Source organism: Phyllopteryx taeniolatus, chromosome 6 (assembly GCF_024500385.1).
Source record: "Phyllopteryx taeniolatus isolate TA_2022b chromosome 6, UOR_Ptae_1.2, whole genome shotgun sequence".
In the NCBI taxonomy this organism is placed as follows: Eukaryota; Metazoa; Chordata; class Actinopteri; order Syngnathiformes; family Syngnathidae; genus Phyllopteryx; species Phyllopteryx taeniolatus.
This window is the reverse complement of record NC_084507.1, coordinates 20752150-20764122: the sequence shown is the minus strand read 5'-3', so window position 1 is coordinate 20764122 and position 11973 is coordinate 20752150. Positions and strand designations below refer to the sequence as shown.

At 42.1% G+C, this 11973-nt stretch overlaps 1 protein-coding gene across 3 annotated transcripts in view; it reads left to right on the top strand.

Annotated features, from left to right (window-relative positions):
- The window catches only part of pik3r4 (phosphoinositide-3-kinase, regulatory subunit 4), a 21032-nt gene extending 9059 nt beyond the window's left edge, over positions 1 to 11973 (top strand). For 2 of the 3 annotated variants that reach the window (XM_061775440.1, XM_061775439.1), the window contains exons 9-20: positions 366 to 511; positions 577 to 780; positions 1848 to 2049; positions 2421 to 2530; positions 3993 to 4215; positions 5451 to 5781; positions 6595 to 6806; positions 8245 to 8376; positions 8462 to 8562; positions 9941 to 10029; positions 11177 to 11297; positions 11516 to 11973. In XM_061775440.1, the coding sequence (XP_061631424.1) occupies positions 366 to 511; positions 577 to 780; positions 1848 to 2049; positions 2421 to 2530; positions 3993 to 4215; positions 5451 to 5781; positions 6595 to 6806; positions 8245 to 8376; positions 8462 to 8562; positions 9941 to 10029; positions 11177 to 11297; positions 11516 to 11686 (2042 nt within the window). In that variant the 3' untranslated portion in view covers positions 11687 to 11973. Of the gene's footprint in view, positions 1 to 365; positions 512 to 576; positions 781 to 1847; positions 2050 to 2420; positions 2531 to 3992; positions 4216 to 5450; positions 5782 to 6594; positions 6807 to 8101; positions 8176 to 8244; positions 8377 to 8461; positions 8563 to 9940; positions 10030 to 11176; positions 11298 to 11515 lie in introns of those variants that run through there. The other variant, XM_061775441.1, reaches the window with a different exon arrangement.

The window sequence follows — 11973 nt, the reverse complement described above, 5'->3', positions numbered from 1 at the left end:
TATAAATAAAGTGGACCTTCGCATATTCGCTGTTTGGCCTTCGCGAATTCACCTATTCAGTGATTTTTCCTGGGAGAACCTGACACTACTTTTATATTAGACAGAGGTTTGGCCTGAGTACAACAACAGAGAATAGCCCCCTCGCAAAAAAATAAAAATAAAAATAGTGAATAGGTGAATTCAAGAGTAGTGAATTGCAAATATTTTTAATTATTATTTTTTTAACCTAATCTACAAATAGCCTTGCCCATCTGTCTTTGCATTAATCAAATGTAGCCCTTGAGCACAGAAGTACTTTCAGATTTCCACTTCGTGGCACGTCTTGATTCCTTGGTCCCTTCACTGTACTTGTTTCCTCGACGTAGCTCCATTCCTGTGCCACCCCAACCTGTGGATCCGTTACGGTGCTGTGGGCTTCATCACGGTGGTTGCTCAGCACCTCAACGTGGCCGACGTCTACTGCAAGCTGATGCCGCACCTCAACCCCTTCGTCACGCAGCCCATCATTCAGGTGAGCGCGTCCTCATCGTTTTCGTCTCTGTCCTCCTTGCTCACGTGCGCTGGCCGTGTCCTCAGATCGACAAGGAGCTGGTCCTGCTGAGCGTCCTGAAGGAGCCACTGAGTCGCTCTATCTTTGATTATGCGCTGCGCTCCAAAGACATCGCCAGCCTCTTCCGCCACCTGCTGCTGCGGCAGAAGAAGCGCGCTGGCTCCATTCCTGAGTGCCCGCCGCCCGAGGACCCCGCCATTGCCCAGCTGTTCAAGAAGCTGCTCTCACAGGTGAACACACCCGAGCCATGATCAAATCAAATCCCTTTTTTTGTCACTTTGTTTGTACCAGAGTAAAAACGAAATGAAAGGCTGTTTACTATAAAACTGACACATGAATCAAAAGAATTAAACGTTGCAAATTTAAACACCAAAATGTTCAAACAAACAATATAATTTCGTCTAATGAAAGTATGGCAGCTTAATGCTAACATACGTACATGTATGCTGTGAAATGCCAAAGATGGGCTAACATTAAATTAACATTGACGTTATGGTAATTGTAAGTCTTCAAACAACTGCTACTTTCACACTCACATTTACTTTCTTTGTGTGAAATTTAGTTAAACACAAAGCTTTTAGTTTGTTGTATGAATGTCAACAGGTGGATACACAAGTTAATAATACCTTCTGCTAGGATCTAGTGGAAGAGCATTTAATTGTTTTGCCTGTCACTGCAGTGGTACCTTGATTTACGGGTGACCTGACTTACAAGCTTTTCAAGATATGAGCTGTTGCGCGGACAATTTTTTTCCCCGAGCTTAATGCTAACACTAACACCCAATGGAAAATGCCATAGACGGGCTAACAAAACTAACATTGATGTTGCGGTAGTTGTAACCCTTTAAACAACAGATATTTGAACACAAATGGTACAGCAACTTATTCAGGCAGACAATATAACAATTCTTGCAGGTGTATATATTCTTAATCCTCTGTTTAAAAAACAAAAACAAAACTAATGTTACTGTAGCTTTCTGAGTCACTTAGTTGTGACCATCTTTTTGTATTATATGTATGTTTTGTACTGTCCCCTGGTGGCCAAAGCATGGACACAAGAAGCAGCTTGTGTCCACTAAATTATCATGATGCACAAACTGTGTAGTTCTTTACATTCTTTTAAATTTCATTATTACTGTATGTATTTATGTATTTCCTAATTAAAAAACTTGAAACATTTTTGTGGGTGTTCTGATTCATGGCATTTCCATTCATTTTAATGGGGAAAGATATTTGGGATACACGATATGATGGATGAGTACAAATTAGTTTATTTTGTGTTTTTGTGCCTCGTGCAGGGAATGACGGAGGCGGAGGAAGACAAGCTGCTGGCGCTCCGAGATTTCATGCTCAAGTCCAACAAGGCCAAAGCCAACATGGGTGAACAGACGCACCTGGGGGAGGCGGCCCAGACCGGCGTCATCGACCTGGCCATGCTCGGCATCACCGGACGCCAAGTGGACCTTGCCAAGCCCAAAGGCGAGGTGGATGACAAGCGAGGTGAGGCTCACATTAATTTTCCCCATTTAGATGATCCTTGTGGGGTTCACTCACTGCTCCTCTTGCACAGAATTCTCTAGATCAGGGGTGTCAAAGTCATTTTCCTTGCAGGCCTAATCAAAGTGGCCACTGAGCTTAGAGTGTCACAGAGTTTCACCAGCAGGTTTCAACAGAGAGACAGGAAGAGTCACAGAAAGGCATAGAATTGGACAACCTTACAAATTTAAATTCATCAAACCCATTTTGTTTTGCGGCTCTGCTCAGCGAGTTGTGCAAAATGTATTGAAACATCAAACAGTTGAACAAGTGCATTCAATAGATTAGAGAAGGTCAAATTTAGTTCACCTAAGCTAACTTTTTGTCTGCCGCAGCGAGGAAGCACACCAAGCAGGACTCCATCATGAACGAGGAGTGGAAGAGCATGTTTGGATCTCAGGAGCCCGCCTCCACCGCCACTGCCGCCACCACGCAAGCCTCCACGGTAATGCTCGCTCTCATATGTGTCCGACTAATCACTGCCGCTGTTTACTTATTAATGGACAGTGGTGGCTAGTAACAAACTCGGTTTACTAAATACGTTCTGTACTTGGCCTGATAAAGCCTTAATCATTAAATAATTGACAGCAATGCCTTTATTTGTCCTTCTCAACAAAATAACAACAAAATTCAAAAATCTATTTCCATAAAATTTCCATTAAACTGTTTATATGTCACTACCAGTGGAAGTTTACTGTAAAACTAACAAAAACGAGAAATAAACATTAAATATTTAAACACCAAAACCAAACCGTATAATTTTCTCTCACAAAAGTCGCCCACAAAAAATGCGGAACCCTGTAGACAGGCTAACGGAAATGAACTTTATTAACATTATGAACCTTCAAACAACTGCTACTTTACGACACGGAGCAGCAGGACATCCAAACAGAGTATACAACAATATTCACAGGCATGGAGTATATTCTGTCTTCTCTCTGGGAACGTCTTACTGGAGTTTAGTCAGGGGCCTTATCTGCCTCTTCTTGTTCTTAACTACGCTACATCTCCTAGTAGGCCTCAGTGCTGACTGACAAGTTGTCACATTGTGGTACAAGAAACTCTAAACTCTAAATTCAGACTTGTGAAAGTATTAAAAAACTGTTTTAACTAACACTAAATGTTTGAAAGGTGAATGTTAGTAAGTAGTATTTAAAATCTTTTAAATCAGTAAAATACATAAAACAAAGAAAATTATACATTGTGTATTCAACCACTTTTAAATCAATAAAATACATAAAACAAAGAAAATGATAAATTGTGTATCCAACCAAATACCACATTTACTTACAAAAGTATGCTAGCTTAATGCTAACTCATGATGCAAAACTCCATAGATGGGCTAACGAAACTAGCATTGATGTTGCGGCAGTTATAACCCTTCAAGCAATGGGTATTTGAACACAAACAATATAGCAACACATATAGCCAGACCAAAATATATCAATACTCAGAGGTATGTATTCTTATCCTCTATAAAAAAATGACTAACATTACTTCAGCTATGTTACGATGGTCGTCATCGTGTTACACTTCATATTACATATCTATGTCAGTAATATACTCTCCCCTTGAATTAAAGCATGATCATTGATGATCCACTCTACTGTAGATGATTAAAAACACGTCACAACATTTTGTGTTGGTGTTTATTGGAGAACTGGAACGGATTTCTATTCATTTCAATAGGGAAAGATGATTTGAGATGGTAGTGTGGTCACAGAATGAGTTAAACCCATATCTCAAGGCACCGCTGTACTTCTTTTACTTTTACTCAATTCATAATTTGGCTGAACTACAGTACTTTGGCTTATTGGAGTAATATTTGACCACGAGGATTTTAATTTACTTTGACTCAAATACTGGAAGTATGTGCTTTGTGCCACTGTCAACGGCCTCTCCTGCAGGCGCCCGACGGGCCATCGAGTCAGTCCCGGAAGAACGCGGCTTCGCCGGCGATCACCGTGCAGCAGTCTGCGACGAGCGGCCTGAGCTACCAGCGCCGCGTCAACACGTGCAAGGTGGAGCTGCAGCAGCTGGTGCAACAGAAGCGTGACCAATGCAGCGCCGAGCGCATGGCCAAGCAGATGATGGAGAGCGCTGAGTGGGAGAGTCGCCCGCCGCCACCCGGTAACTCCCACCGCTTCTCTTCTCTTGTCACCCACTTTAATAGAAGAAATACAAATTAAATGTGACTGTGAAAACATGTTACTAGTTAGGCAAGACTGTGCACTGGTTGACATCTGTGTGCCGTTAGTACTCCGAGTAAAGCGCTAGATGTTAACTAGTAGAAGTTAACAGCTGCATGTTACTAGTAAGGCAAAAATATCCAATAGTTGGAATCTATTTGCAACTAGTACTACAATTAGGGCACACTAGTAAAACGAATGTCTTACTGGTGACGTCTTCCACTACTGTGTCACTTCTGCACACTAGTGGAATGACTACGGCGCACGAGAAGAACTGCATATTACTAATTAGGCAAAACTGTGCAGTAGTTGAAATCTATGTGCAACTAGTACTACGATTAGAGCGCACTAGTAGAACGACTGTCTTACTAGCGACATTTTTCGTCTACTATTGTCCATTACTCTGTGACATCTCTCCACTCGAGTAGAACAATTAGCACGCACTAGTAGAATGACTATGGCTATGACTAGTGAGGCAAAAATGCACTAGTTGACCTCTGTGCACTACTATTGAACCACTACACATTAACTAGTAGAATGTCACAAGTAATGTAGTACTAGTAGCATGCAGTTGTCAACTACTGCACAGTTTTGCCACACTAGTAACATGTAGTTGTTATACTAGTTGTTCTACAAGTGCGCAATAGCAGAACAACTATGTCATACTAGTGACATTTTTCACCGACTGTCTTCCACTACTAAAGCCCTAAATATTTAGTAGAATGTCACTAGTGGCACATGTGTCACGCACTTGTCAACTAGAGCACAGTTATCCCTCACTAGTTGTTATACTAGGGTGCACTAGGAGAACAACTGTCTTTCTAGTGATGTTTTTCTCCGCTACTGACTTCCACGACTGTATGACATTTCTGTGCACTACGAGGACAATTACGTGTTACCAATGAGGGAAAGTTGACTGGACATCAACACACTATTATTCAAGCGCTCAATGTAAACTAGTAGAATGTCATGAGCAGTACATGAAATAGTGCACAGCTTTGCCTCACATGTAGTTGTTCTACTAGTGCACCCTAGTCGTTCTATTAGTGCGCTTAATTGTATTACTAGTGACGACTAAAAGAGTACTAGTACCTGGACAATTCAGTGTACTAGTAGGATATGGAATTAATGCTCAAACGGCTTGCTATAGGCGTGTGACGCTTGAGAGTGTTTCAGGGTGGCACCCGAAGGGGCTGCTGGTGGCCCACCTCCACGAGCACAAAGCGGCCGTCAACCGCATCCGCGTGTCGGACGAGCACGCCATCTTCGCCACGGCGTCCAACGACGGTACCGTCAAAGTGTGGGACAGTCAGAAGATGGAGGGCAAGACCACCACCACCAGGTCGGTGTTGACGTACTCGCGCATCGGCGGCCACGTCAAGACGCTGACCTTCTGCCAGGGCTCGCATTACTTGGCCGTGGCGTCGGACAACGGCGCCATCCAGCTGCTGGCGGTTGAAGCCAACAAACCACCAAAATCGCCCAAAGTGCAACCCTTCCAGACCAGGTAACTTCAGATGGAAAATAGTTTAAAACGTCGTTTTGCGTCTTTTAAAACTTGATCACCTAATCCAAAAGACGTAGTTTTACGTCTTTTACGTTTTTTTTTTGCGCCATAGGTTTCAGAGGGGGCTGACGTCACTCCTCACCATAGAATTAGGCCTGAGAGCAATTTTAATGCCCATAAAAACGGACACTAGATGGCAGCAGTGCATCATCCATCCATCCATTTTCTGTACCGCTTTATCCTCACAAGGGTCGCGGGCGTGCTGGAGCCTATCTCAGCTATATTCGGGCGAGAGGTGGGGTACACCCTGAACTGGTTGCCAGCCAATCGCAGGGCACATATAAACAAACAACCATTCGCGCTCACATCCACACTGCATGTTTTTGGGATGTGGGAGGAAACCGGAGTGCCCGGAGAAAACCCACGCAGGTACGGGGAGAGCATGCAAACTCCAAACAGGTGGGGCCGGGGATTGAACCCTGCACCTCAGAACTGTGAGGCAGATTACAATTTATTTAGAGTTAATTGAGAATATAGTGGGGCCTTACTCTATGAGTTTAATAAAAACAAAACACTCGTCTCAAATAATCTTTCCCCTTTGAAATGAATGGCAGTGCCTTTAAGCGTCACCCCCCGCCCCCCAAAAAAACCCACCAAATTTGTTTTTAAAAAGGTTTTTTGTTGCCAATATCTAGGGGTGGGGTGTCCGCAATGCAGTCGTATCTAAACTTTTTTGCTCTTAAACAAAACCAAAAAAAAGAGGCTAGTTTTGCAAAATTTCTTCTTTGACCAATATTTGGTACTTCCTTCCAGGTCTCTGGACCTCCAGGAGGACGGCTGTGCCGTGGACATCCACCATTTTAACTCTGGCGCTCAGGCCGTGCTGGCGTACGCCACCGTCAACGGCTCGCTGGTGGGCTGGGACCTTCGCTCCAACTCCAACGCCTGGACGCTTCGACACGACCTGCGCCTGGGACTCATCACCTCCTTCAGCGTGGACATGCACCAGTGTTGGCTATGCCTCGGTGAGCACGGAGCATGCCATACTTAATGTGGTGGGAATCATTCACTACTCATTTCTTACTCCCTAATTACTAGAGGTCGGACTCGCTGTCTCAATCTCCAATCGCTATTTGCATTTACAGTAACGAATGACTAGTGAATCACAATCGAATCATTACTCCTTGTACTATTCCAAAGTAAAGATGCTATTGTACGACATATGAAAAATCCAATTTGATTATTTGAAAACTTTCTATAGTCTCCTGGTTACATCCTGGCAGCTATTTTGGGGGGGGTCGCAGATTTTTTCGCAACCTCCAAAAAGAGGTGGCCCAAACGTTTAAAATGGCTTAGTTTGACCAGGATCCCTCGCCGTATCATCTCGGTGCAGAAAATACGTAAATCCACACTGGCTAAGAACATTAGCCACTAGTTTGCTGGCAGCAATCATCTGCCACGATGTGATGAATCAATCTTGCACAACTTTCTCCCATTCAATCTGCCACGGTCACCGTCATGATCATCCGCGCAGCTCTTCAGGCCCGTACAATCGGATAACTCGTTCCGCGGAGGCTATCGTCTCTGGGGAGAGGGCTATGTTTATTTGTGATTCATGATAAGCTACAGGACTTATAGAGCTACAGGAGGATACTGTACAACTGCGCATAAGAGCACGCCCAGTAAGTCAAAATGGTGGGCGTAAAACAAAGTAAATACAGCAGGGCAGCATCATGTCATAGGATCTTATTCATTGATTCGTTTTCATTCAAATCCGACAATTCTGACTCGGCGTTCATTTTTTGTTTTTTGTTTTTATTTGGCACTGATTTGTTCACAGCACTACTAATCACTATATAGGGAATTTAAGTAGCCTTTTTAATTGAACTACATGGTCCGCTACATAAAAATCTCTGTTTAGTTATTAGGGAGTAGGGAATGATGATTCCGGATGCAGTGACTGCTAATGAATAACATTTGTGTGTTGGTGTTATAACCCCTGTAAGCCACACATATTTGAACACAAACAGTGGAGCAACAGGTGTAGACAGACAATATAAGAATACCTGCAGACATAGTCTTTATCCTTTATGAAAAAAGAGAACTATTACTGCATTTTACAGAGTCGGTTGTGGAAGGCTGGAACAGATTATTGCATTTCAATGGGGAAAGATGATTTGCGATGCGATTGTTTTGCGTGACGAGCGTGGTCATGGAACGAATTAAATATGCATCTTAAGGCACCACTGTATTGTTATTAGGGAGTAGAGAATGTGTGAAGGATTTCCAAAACAGTCCATTGGTTGTTCACTACTTGTAGGATTGAGAGAGAGAGAGAGAGAGAGAGAGAGGACAATCTATACTCACTGCACATTGGAACATCTCTATAAAATGGTGAACTCACTCACTATACAGTGGTTAGGGACTGATTCCGAACACAACCTGAGCGTGCGTCCCTTGCAGGTACGAGCAGCGGCACCATGGCATGCTGGGATATGCGCTTCCAGCTCCCCATCTCCAACCACACGCACCCGGCACGCGCCCGCATCCGACGCCTGCTCATGCACCCGCTCTACCAGTCGTCCGTCATCGCCGGTGAGAGAGCCCTCCTTTCTATCGTTCACTCACTTCCTGTTGACTCGCTGTTGACTTCCTGGTCATGTGACACGCTTTTGCGCAGCTGTGCAGGGCAACAACGAGGTTTCCATGTGGGACATGGAGACGGGAGACCGTAAGTTCACGCTATGGGCCAGTTCGGCGCCGCCGCTGTCCGAGTTGCAGGTGAGAAGCATCATTTGGCAATAATAATAGCTTATATTAACGGTATTTTCATTATTTTTATTATTTTGTATTTTCATATAATCTGATCAATAACGGTCAATAATAATGAATAACAGTGTTAGTGGAGTGAATTAAAAAAAAAAATGTGGGCAAGGAAAGCCACAGTCGCTGATGCACTCACAGATGTTTATTGAACGGGACAAACAGGCAATCACACAAATGCAAAATGAGAACACTCACAAGGAGCTGCCGTAGGCCACAACTCACACCCAGATGCTCACACGCAGACTAACACCTGACATCACCCACCAGGCCACACTCCTTAAAGGCACGCATCAACAATACAAACCGCAATTACACGTTATAAAACCAGTATATGTATTTACATTCGCTATTATTATGTTTTATTGTGTTCTATACAATACAGCAAATCTCCATATGTTCACATTTTGGCATTCACTAATTTACAGATTCGCTATATATTTTTTTTAAACCTGTCCTTTGTAATTGGCTAAAAAATAATCACCTAATTTGCTGTCTTTGTGCGTAGGCCAAATGTGTAAAAGTATTGCTTTTTTGCCATCTTGTGGCATCTTGGTGACAAGGAACTATGTTGAGGCAAGCTGAGGAGCTTCATTTAGACCACAGGTGTCAAACTCAAGGCCAGGGGGCCAGATCTGGCCCGCCACATCATTTTATGTGGCCCGTGGCAAATCATGTACATGAACTTCTTTGATTATTATTACAATCTGTACCAAAATTTCTAATTGTCAACATAAATAATGTTGAGATATTGCAAGCTTTTGTTGTTACCAAAGACCTTTTAGAGTAACTTGAATAAACTGTTATCCTTGACCTCTGATTTCAAAACTAGTTATCCATTGATTTGTTGTGTACATCTAATATTATGATGAGCTGATTTTTATGGTTTCACAGTCATAACAGCCCTCTGAGGGAAACCGTAACTACAATGTGGCCCACGACAAAAATGAGTTTGACACCCCTGATTTAGACCAAGGATGTGATTTGCTGCCCTCTTTGGGCATATATAGGCTTTTTTAAAACCTTTTTTGAGGGGGCGTACCATTCTATTTTTCTTCATTGAAAAAAAACATAACATCAAATTGTGTTTTTTTGGGGGGGTGGGCTAGAAGGGATTAATGGCATTTCAGTTCATTTGAACGTACCACTGTATAAATTAAAAGTTATACTAAAAGAATATTTCTCGAAGAAAATGAAAGTACAACTAGTAATTGGTGTTTATAGAGGTTGTTAAGTGGCAGCATAGACGCTAGTGTCCTCGCACTTGTACTGCATTTTCCAAATTTGATGGCAGTTGAGTCTGCGGGCTGTCATGGTGCGCGTTTCTGTGTTGCAGCCGTCGCCTCACAGCGTGCACGGGATCTACTGCAGTCCGGCAGACGGGAACCCACTGCTGCTGACCGCCGGCTCCGACATGAGGATCAGGTGTGATCAGGTTTTTTACCATATAGTAATTCAGTGTCAAAAATACTATTGTCTATGGTTCAAAAATACAACTCTTGAAATTTAAATTCAAATTCAGATGGCACAAAAATACCACGTTAATGTATGTCTCTGCCATCTGAGTTAGAATTTGAATTTCTAAAACAGAAACATTTAAAAAACATTCTTTAATCATAAAAAAAATTCTCTTCAAAACATCTTAAATTCAAATTCAACCTCAAATAGCAAAAAACACCACAAGATATATCTGTTCTATCTAAGTTTGAATTTGAATTTCTGCTGATTTTTTTTTGTTACCATTAAAAAAAATCAGTTTGAAATTTCATGGTAAAAAAAAAAAAAAAAGTCAGTTTAAAATTCATCCATCCATCCATTTTCTGAGCCGCTTCTCCTCACTAGGGTCGCGGGCCAGTTTAAAATTCAAAAAGAAAAAACAGAGTTAGTCATTTCTAGCTTACAAAAATTCTGTCTTCAATTCAAATTCAAACTCAGATATATAACACCACAAGATGTGCCATGTTGGATAATTGTTTTTGTTTGAAATTTTTAACCATGAATTGTCTAACACAGAATTTCTTTATTTTTGAATTTCTAACAGATTTGTTTTGTTTTTTTTACCTAGAAATTTTTAACACTGTTTTTTATGGTTAAAAAAAAATCAGTTAGAAATATCATGGTAAAAAAAGTATAACAACTTCCATGTTTTAATTCAAATTCATATATACTATATCTGTACCGACTAAGATTGAATTAGAATTTCTAAAACTGTTTTTGTAGTATGTAATTTCTAATAATCAAATTTTTTTTTTCATCAAAAAAATTCTGTCAAAAAATTCAACATCTTGAATTCAAATTCAAACTCAGATGACACAAAAATACCACAAGCTATATCTGTGCCTTCTGATTTTATGACTAATTGTTTTACAATCAAATTTTAACCCCAATATTTTTTGACCATCAACAAATTTCAGCACAGATATAACGAGTGCTGTTTTTGTGCCATCTCAGTTTGAATTTGAATTTAAGACACAAAATTTTGACACAGAATTTTTTGGGATGGTAAAAAAAAAATTCAGTCATAGAAATGAAAATTCCAAACTAAGTGACACTGTGACTTTGTGCGGCGCAGGTTCTGGGATCTGGCGTACCCGGAGAGATCGTACATCGTGGCAGGATGCGCCAATGACTCGCTGCACTGCCCGTCCGTCCTGTACAGCAGGAAGATCATTGAAGGGACCGAGGTGGTGCAGGTAAGGGAGGCTGCGCACGCAGATCAGTTTTCAAATGTAGCGGGGCAAATGTAAAAAGTCATCTGAGAAATACTCTTGAGTACAAATACCTGAAAGACCTATTTGGGGACAGTAGTACTTCCACCACTAGTGAAAACGAGAGGCTGAAGCATGCTCCAGAATTGTTCATTTCCATTAGGTGTGTTTGTGGCTTTCCCTGACGTTCGCTCCCCTCGCAGGAGATTCACAGCAAGCAGAAGAGCGGCACGGCCGAGGACTCGCCACGCCGAGGACCCGAGTCGCTGCCCGTGGGACACCATGACATCGTCACGGACATCGCCACCTTCCAGACCACGCAAGGATTCATCGTCACCTCGTCCAGAGACGGCATCATCAAAGTGTGGAAGTGACACACACACACACGCTCACTTTCACACTCATTCAATCTCACACACACGCTCACTCAGACACAAAATTCTGCTGGTTTCTATGGTAATGTACAAAGACTCTCCTCATTTCCTGTGATTTCCCACCATGGTGTGCTCATATCAGCCTGCGATGATGACATGAGTAACCTCTGATGATGTCACTCTGATGTCATCTTGTACATTTTTGTTTTATAGTTTGATCACGTGATGCCGAACAAGTCATGTGACCAGCGCGTGCTCAATAAACGCTGTCAAAATTGTCATCCTGA